At 37.6% G+C, this 9,348-nt stretch overlaps 1 protein-coding gene across 3 annotated transcripts; it reads left to right on the forward strand.

Annotated features, from left to right (window-relative positions):
• LOC109848623 (F-box/kelch-repeat protein At1g22040) lies at positions 2,442-8,902 on the forward strand. Of its 3 annotated transcripts, none has more exons than XM_020418230.1 (2): positions 2,442-2,580; positions 7,228-8,902. In XM_020418230.1, the coding sequence occupies exon 2, from the start codon at positions 7,276-7,278 to the stop codon at positions 8,692-8,694; it is 1,419 nt and encodes a 472-aa protein (XP_020273819.1). In that variant the 5' UTR covers positions 2,442-2,580; positions 7,228-7,275; the 3' UTR covers positions 8,695-8,902. The 3 variants fall into 3 exon arrangements, with proteins under 3 accessions (XP_020273819.1, XP_020273820.1, XP_020273821.1); XM_020418231.1 differs by having other exon boundaries at positions 2,462-2,571; XM_020418232.1 differs by having other exon boundaries at positions 2,580-2,714.

Here is a 9,348-nt window from a genome sequence, read left to right on the forward strand (position 1 = left end):
TTTGGTATTTTGGCCGTAACTTTCTCATCTAACATCGGAATAAGGTAATTTAAGATTTGTTAGAAATATATTGAAGATACCTACAACTTTTCTATTTTGAGTTTTCCAGATTCAAACTGTATCGGTGTGTAAAATATATATACTCTTAACTGGTCATTTTTTTCATATTTCTCTTCATGCATCTTTTGTGTATTTGTACTCATATATTCACAAATATACATTGAATTAATCTCAAATTAATTCCTATCATCTTCAAACATTAAAATATGTTATTTTTTACTATATAACATATTTATTATTATTTATCACAAAAAATTTAAATTTTTAGGGTTTTACATCCAACCTGGTACTAAGCTCCAAGATAGGCTCCAATGCCTTAGCTACTATTGGCCAACCATGGTTCTAGATGCTATGGTCTATTCTAAAAATTACCATGCATGTTAGTTCCATAGTGATTTTATCCATCAAGCACCGAGAATGTACATCCGACCGTTGCCTCATGGCCATTAGAGAATTAGGTGATGGATTTAATTGGTCCAATCAGTCCATCCTAAACAAAAGGGCATTAGTTTTATTCTGGCGATAATAGATTTTTTTCTCTCAATGGGCTAAAGTTGTGCCACTTAACGAGGTGAAGACTAACAACCTTGTGAACTTTCTCAGACATCATGTCATCTACCATTTTGGTGCACCCAAACTGATTATCCGTGACAATGGCCCTCAATTCACCAATCGTGGATTTGATCGGTTCCACAACAAGTGTTGAAATCAGAATGTCGCTTCTATAGCCAACAATCCGGCAACTAACAGATTAGCAGAAGTCTTTAACAAACTAGTCATCAGGATTCTCAAGAAGTTCATTTCCCGTAATAAACACGACTTGAATGAGAAATTGGGCGAATATCTATGTGTCAACCGTACAATGGTTATGACCCCAATAGGGAACACATCCTCTGCCCTAATCTATGGGTGCAAAGCTATCCTTCTGCTTGAAATTTGGATATCATAACTATGCACCACATTAGCTACTCAAATAATATGGGAAGACAACACCAAACTTTAACTCAAAGAGTTCAAGGCGCTAGATGAAAAATGGCTACATGCTCGGCAATGTATCAAGCTATTCAAAGCAGTATCTCGAAGGCTTTCAACAAGAAAGTCAAGAACTCGTCTTCCAAATAGGAGCCTAATCTTAATTAAGAATCATGTCTCTAATATGTTTGATATTTAACAAGTAATTATTACAACAATATCGAAGAAGCTATATATATTGACAAACCAGAGGTGATTTCTATACAATGATTCCATTTTAAATAGGAATGATAGTGGGACGTGTTGGCTCGTCCGTTGGGCTAGCCCGTGCAAGCCTAATGGAGGGGCTAGCTAGCTCATGCTTCACAATAGAACTAATAGGTCATCTTGGGCCACTTGTTTTTAGATGTAGAGTTCAATACAGCCTGCTTGCGGGGGTTGGGAACATGTGGGCCGAGCTATAGCACATGCTGACCCACTTGTCTCACTATGTTTTTGGTTTTTTTATTTTTTTTAATTTTGTAATAGTTTTCTTACTATCGTTTAACACTTAAAACTTAATTATTATAAGAAATGGAAAAAGTAACTTTATTAAGTAAAATTGTATATGCATACATTGGCGTAGGAAAATATAGCAAACATAAAGATTTAATATTGTTAGGAACAAATTCTACATCCACCCACAAGCAATAAATAGTTGTTCCGCTAGTTTATGAATTACAAAAACAAAAGAACTAGCAACAAAGTGTAACAAAGTATTTGCATAGTAAAAAAATACTTAATTTGGGTGGACCCATGGGAAGGGTTTAGTGAGCATGCACCACATTCAAGCCCAGCTCGCTCGCTGGACTTCGTGAATCAAGCGATTTGCTGGCCCGCATGAGTTAGGCTCCAATCTAGCTCGATCTCATAGCCTACTACTGTAATGAGACGAATTTGACTCAGTCTGGTAACGGGCCGAGTCGAATCGAGGCCAATCGAGGGTCAATTGCCCGCTCATGCGCCAAACCAGCCCAGTGCCCACCCCTAATTTTAAAGTTGGGCTGCAGGAAAAAAAAAAACTTCTTACAGGTGTTACTATCTCAACTGATGGTCTAGAAACTGCCATTAAGGGACCGCATCATCAAAAGTAAATAAAATTCCAACAAATGTCGTATATGGCCCCAACCACTTCTTGCAGAAAAAGACATTTTTGGATCTTACGACGGATTAAATATTAAATTACAGAATTAGCCTTCCCGTAGTAGCCGGTACTTCACCTAAGTCTTTCGAATATTATGGGGATAATTTGGCCTTCGATCGATATCAAGCCCAAACGTTGTAAATATCAATTTAGAAGTAGACATTTTTGTGAAAAACGAACCTAGAGAAGCGGTACTCGTACGTTATCTGCCTCGCAGAATCTCAGATTTTTTTTAATAGAATAATATTATTATAAAAATAAAAAATGAAAATAAAGATGATACTCTCTTTCGAAGTGAACGACGGAGCAGAAGAAGAACCCTAATTGGGTTTTCCTCATCCCGAGCTCCATCCGATGTAACTTCTGTAATATTCTTCTGTTCACTCTCTCCTTTGATCTCTCTTGTAATCAATTTGGGGGAATTTGTTTCGATTTCTTTTGCTTCTTGACGTCGATCAACTGATCATTTAAATTGGGCTTCTTTTCCACGAATTATCCAGTAATTTTCTTCATTTTTCCAGATTGTTTGCCTTCTGACATTGCGTGGTGATGATTCTTGAGATTTGGTGTGATTTAATTATTTGTATTCCGTTCGTTAGGTTCCATTTGTTTAAATTAAAAAATTTAATTTTTAACACCAAAGTAATTTGTTTCCCTTATTTCTTCTATGAATTTTTTTTTGCTTTTTTTTTTCAATTTTAGCTTTGGAATTTTTATCATTGAAAAGTCATCTCACTAGTGCTATTACTTCTTGTTGTGCATACTATGGATTTCACCAGTCATATCTAGTATTCAATAAATTGAACTCCAAACGGAGGTGTCAAAGTTCAGTCAATGAGGAAAAAGTTTCAACTCTATTTTGTTTGTCTTTGTAGTATATAGTGTAGGTAGATGATTTGTGAAATTAGATCTATTAAGAAAATAAATCTCTTGCTGTTCGCTGATCATTAAGGGGCAATCTCCTTTTCATATACAGACATCGTAGGATATTTGGAAAGTCCACGAAAAACTCTTATAAAAAATGAAGACAAAGGTTCTAAACTACGGTTTAGTTTTGCATTCGGTTGGAGATTGAGTAGAGTTTTCTTATATTTGTTAAAAAAATCGATTAATTAGTTGGATTATGTGGAATTACGTGGAATGGAATTTTTTATTACATATTATTCTTCATATATCAATATACAAAACTTCATGAAGAATAAAAATATACCAGGGAAAAAATATACCGTTAAAAAAAGTAAACACAGATTTATAGTACTTTAGTATTATGTTAAAAGTTTTGTTTAATCTTCCTCATCATCCTCATAGCAAAAACTATCGTCCAACTCTTCTTTGGAGTGAGCCTTAAAACATCGCTATTATTGTCCTCATTTAATCATCTCCATTAGACTATTCCTCCTCAATCACCTCATGAATTGCTGCACTAGAAGAGCCCTCATGTTCAATTCTTCCTCTTGCAGCATGCCACTGTGCCCTTTTGCTCCTATGTGGGTATTCATGGCCCCGCTAGCCTCTACAACAATTGCCCATGAAGCCCCACTATGTGCGAAGATCTCGTCTATTTCATGCTTCCTATCTTTACAAAATTGCCCATTTTTAACATTGCCCATCACAACCAGTGGAATTGGGGTAGTCAAACAAAGTATTTTAATTTCATCTTCCTCAAATGAGGCTCCTCTCCTTCATAAAGTTGTGTGAATACTAGAAAAAAAACCCTATAATTATGTTTGCACTTGGGTTGAGATATGTATCTTTGAAACATCCATTGTACTTTATTCACATTCCACCTTACATAATCTCTTTTGCTCTTTTATACTACTACAATCTTGTCCTGCACGTCAAATATCCCAGGATAGAAAACATCAACGCTCTGTATCTTGTTCTAAGCTGTTATATTTGTATAGTAGTAATAGGAATTCAAATAATATAATTCTAGTATCAGATCTCCCTGTTGCATGCTTCTCAATAATATCATTAAGTAGTCAATATACTTTTCTTTTCTGCTGCAAGCCAATTTTATTTCATTCTTGGCGGCATTGTGCAGCATGACATAAACAAAACTCATGGAAGGTCTCTAGTCTCTGTCGATTATCCTCATTATAGGTTGAAAAGAATACCAGAAATCTTGATGAACAGTTGTGTATCCTTCTAAAAAACGTCAAAATAGACTGTATACTTGGTAGTTAACTCTTTTTCTGTATTGGTTCATCTATTCTCTTTGCATCAGTTGAAGAGACCATATTAGCTAATTGCTGCATTTCCAAAAGATAGCTCAAGCTAAGAAAGAAAGTGGGGAATCTCATAATCCTTGAACCAAAGAGCTTCCTATAGTTAGTAATCTTGCAAATCAAAGCGAGAGCAATATGATACGAGTATTAGAACACTTAAGAGATTCCTCGTTTTCTTAGCTATGGTGTTGTAATTTGGAAGCTTCACTATATCCTCTTGCATAAGATCTATCACGTGTGCAAAGCCACTTGTCAGGAATATATTCCCCCAGTCTAATTTCAACAAGTTCTTCACAGCCATGTTAGAAACGTGATTCTAATTTCAACAAGTTCTTCATAGCCATATTAGAAGCGTGGTTATCAGTAACCACTTGTGCGACACAATGCTTTCCTATTTCTTTTATGCATTTCCACCCACTTGAGTATGTAAGTTGTTGTATATGGAAGCTCAGAAACTTTTAAGTCTTTAATGAACTTAATGAAAGTTGTGCTCTTCTTGCAGAGGATGCACAAATTCATCACCCTCTTGTGCCCTCTGCCTATGCATCAGTAAGGATGTTGCATCCATAATCGTTCCATCGCTCTTTCTACTTCTGCAAGCCATGATCAATGTTTGATGTGCTTGTGTAAAAAGAGGGTTCTGAAACTGATTTCGCCCATTGAATCCTGGCCCAGAAGCTTGTCTGCATACTCTGAAGCATGGATTCTCCCCCGGAGGCCACGAATCCGTGTCCGACTCGAATCGGACACGGATTCGTCACGACACGTGCACGACACGTGTCGGACACGGTCAATCCGTGTCGGACACAGGTCAACGGTCAAATTGACTCGGACACGGTCAAAGGAGCTCGGACACGGCTCGGAATCGCCGAAGGTCGATTCATTCAGGTTGCGGGTTTGGTTGTTAAAATCCAACTCGAACCATTCGATTAGAAAACCCATCCCTATTTCTCAAATCTCTCGTTCGATTCGATCCTTAGCCGACTCAAACGAAAGAAAAAAAGGAAAAGCCCATGGCTGTATTGTTTTGCTGATGATGAAGGCAATGAAGAAGTCATCAGACTAGCTTCTACTTCATTTTGAGATACTTTTTGTTTACAAACTTGTTATTTTGTGATAGATTCCTATTTTAGATTGTTAGTTGAATTTTATAAATATATATATATATATAATTTTAAAAAAAATCCTTGCCGTATCCCCGTATCCTATTTTTTTGGATTTTGATGTATCTCGTATCCGTGTCCGTGTTGTATCCATGTCCCGTATCCGTATCCGTGCATACACCCACATGCTCATTTTTCATAAGTCACCTTCATTTCCTCCTCTCACTCCCATTTCCTCATCTATCAATTTTCCCTCCTCGACCATTATGTCTAGTGAACTGAGGACACATGACTTCTTCGCCAATTTGAGACAGTTCTTGTGCTTCTGTCGCTCTTTCTTCTGAAAATGCGGACCTCTTGTCTCATTTTGTACTCGGTTTTTTTTCTAATCATCGAAGTTTTGTTGTAAATTCTTCTGTCCTCATCAAGGGCTAGAGTACAACCCTTTACTTCTCCTGAAAGTCAAAGGATGAGTTGTTAGAGTCAGTCAACTCCCTTTATAATCTTATGGCATTTCCTACATTGCACTTGACTGAGCATCCTTTGTGACAAGCTTTCTGTAATTCTGTCCGTGATCACAAGAACCAGGAGGCTTCTCTAGGATTTGCTCATCCCATGTTCTTTTTGGTCCCTCGCCCATGCTTGAATTGGAATTTGGAGGCCATTGATGATGACATGTAAATAAAAAAAATTGCACGTTAAACGCAGAAGCGACATTGATAGTCACAAAAGCAACATATGAAACTATCAGATTCCTCTTAGAATGCTACTTGTTGTATCAAATCGCAAAACTAACTGTTCCTAGTTGCAGGTGAAACCTTCCTCATAGTTGTAAATATAAACAGATATGACCCATCAAAGGGGAAAACATCTAAAGTTCAAAACTGATTTGAGGGATCGCATAAAACGATAGCAATATAATTTCACCAAATGAAACAAGAACACTTCCCCAAAAGATCGATTGCATAGTTCCCTGTTAAACATATTCAGTGTTTATATCCGGAAAGAAAATGCTCCAGTATCAAGTATTTGTACTGATCAACATTTCCAAACTCAAAAAGTACAATTTAGTTTCTATAGATGGGATGGTTTGACAGTTTATAATGTATGTATTGGCATTAATTTGCAAATATCAATGTCTTCAGGTCTCAATTCACCAAAAAATAAAAAATAAAAAAGCCAGCACTGTTTTAGTCTTGAACTTCCAAAGAGTCAGCCTTGAGGTTAAGGAAGAAGAAAGAAGTCTCTAGGATTAAGGACATGGCTTGGATATCATGTTACAAAAAACAAAAAAAAGCACTTGTTCCTTGCTCGTTGAAAGGGATAATATCCTTTATATGTACAAATTGTGGGATATCTATAGAAAAAACTATAATGAAGGAAGGTTCTACAAAAGGAAATTATTATGTTTGACAACATCCATCGGTTTTGGTTTTTTTTTTCTGTTCCATTTTTTTAGATTATTTGATATGCATGATACTTGACTGTTATTATTAATTTCATAATAATGCTATGTAACCTTCATAAGCATGTGATTTGTGTTACTTCTTCTTCTATTTTTTATATTATGCTACTTGATAGAAATATTTTGCGCTAGTGGTATGAACTTGATAGGATTTTGTCTTGCCATTTGTAATTTATGAATGCTGTGCTTAGATTACATGGGTAATGAACATTGCAGATTTCCGTTTCTCCACTTTGGATCTTAGGGGAGTAAGAAGAATTTTTTATGGGGTCGTTCTTGAGCTCTCCAAGCAGTAAAGCTCAAGCACGTGGGCACGGTGAACTTTCTCAGACAGAAGGCTGCAAGAGGCTGAGGATGTCATCAGCAAGCTATGATGATTTGAGCCCAAGATTGATCCCTTACCTCCCTGATGAGATCTCTGTGCAAATACTCGCTAGAGTACCAAGAGCTCACTATCTAAAACTGAAATCAGTATCCCGGAGATGGAAAGCTGCTATCACCAGCTCTGAAGTGTTTGACGTGAGAAAAGAACTCAAAACCACTGAAGAATGGCTGTACATATTAGCACATGCTGAAGAGTATAGGCTATGCTGGTATGCCTTGGACCCTCTGTCTGGAATATGGCAAAGGTTGCCCCCGATGCCTGATTTTGTCTCTAACGAAGAGTCTAAAAGGGTTTCTGGGTTACGGATGTTGAATGTGATGGGCTCCACTATAAGAATCGCGGATGTCATTAGAGGTTGGCTTGGACGGAGGGATGCACTTGATCGAATGCCCTTTTGTGGTTGTGCTATTGGAGCTGCTGATGGCTGTCTATATGTGTTGGGGGGATTTTCTCGGTCATCAGCGATGAGTTGTGTTTGGAGATATGATCCCATTTTGAATATGTGGCAGGAAGTGAGTTCCATGAAAACTGCTAGAGCATTCTGTAAGACGAGCCTCTTGAATGGAAAGCTTTATGTCGTGGGTGGTGTTAGCCGGGGAAGAGGTGGCTTAACTCCTCTCCAGTCTGCTGAAGTATTTGATCCAGAGACAGAACTTTGGGAACAGATGCCAAACATGCCATTTTCGAAAGCACAAATACTGCCTACTGCTTTCTTAGCTGAAATGTTGAAGCCTATCGCAACCGGAATGACGTCTTTTATGGGAAAGCTGTGTGTCCCTCAGAGTTTATATTCTTGGCCATTTTTTGTCGATGTTGGAGGAGAGATCTATGACCCAGAGGCTAACTCGTGGGTCGATATGCCGGCTGGCATGGGTGAGGGCTGGCCTGCGAAGCAGGCAGGAACGAAATTGAGTGTAGTGGTGAATGGTGAGTTATATGCATTAGATCCTTCTAGCTCTCTGGATAATAGCAATATAAAGATTTATGATCACCAAGATGACTCCTGGAAAGTTGTTATCGCCAAAGTGCCACTTCATGATTTCACTGATACAGAGTCTCCTTATTTGCTTGCTGGTTTTCTCGGCAAGCTCCATGTGATTGTAAAGGACTCTAATAGCGAGACCGCAGTGTTGGAAGCTGACATAAAGACTCGTCTATCAGAGGCTCCATCGACTTCAACTCCATCTACCTCGTCAGTTCCTACAGTATCTGTGGCTGAAACAGATATCTGGAAAGTGATAGCTACTAAAAATTTTGGTGCAGCAGAGCTAGTAAGTTGTCAGGTTCTTGATATTTAGATGGCATAATTAAAACAACCATATCTTCTGTGATGGTCTAAATTTGCTATTATGCATAGTGAGTTGCCTTTAATAATGTACAGTGATGGTTTTTTAAAATGTAGAACATGAAGCGATGCTGGAGGTTCCAAAGTCATAAAATATTTTTCTTGCATGATTGTATCCTTGTAGATGGCACCACAATCATTTAAATGTTCGTTTGTCTACCTATTCTGCATCAAAACGTCTTGACTGGCTCATTGTTTGTTTAGGGCTACTTACTGGTTCTTCAGATGGAAGTTGCATTTCTTTGTCGTATGAGAATGCTGCAGTCGATAATCTGTTTATATAGTTACTTCGATGTGAAAATTCTCAGAGAGACATCTCTGTGTTCTGATCTATTTTCTTATTATATGTTATTATTCATTTGCCAAGTGAACATTATGTTTTGCTTTAGCGTGCTTCTGTTGGCCTTTCCGGACTTACTTATGTGGGCGAGGTATTGATGCTTAGAAACGCACAATGCTGAGGAAATTTATCAGCTGTACGCAAATCCTTGTTCTGTTAGTTGGCTTTTTTATGTCTATCGGTTTGTTTGGCTCATGTTGTTTGAATATCTTGTATATATGTTCTTAATACGTGTGCATGGTCGGATTCACTGCTTATGGGTTTTTA

This window comes from Asparagus officinalis, chromosome 7 (genome assembly GCF_001876935.1).
Source record: "Asparagus officinalis chromosome 7, Aspof.V1, whole genome shotgun sequence".
In the NCBI taxonomy this organism is placed as follows: domain Eukaryota; kingdom Viridiplantae; phylum Streptophyta; class Magnoliopsida; order Asparagales; family Asparagaceae; genus Asparagus; species Asparagus officinalis.

Bases quoted from the DNA above. Each gene is read 5' to 3' on its own strand.
- LOC109848623 (XM_020418230.1), top strand. From the start codon at position 7,276: ATGGGGTCGTTCTTGAGCTCTCCAAGCAGTAAAGCTCAAGCACGTGGG.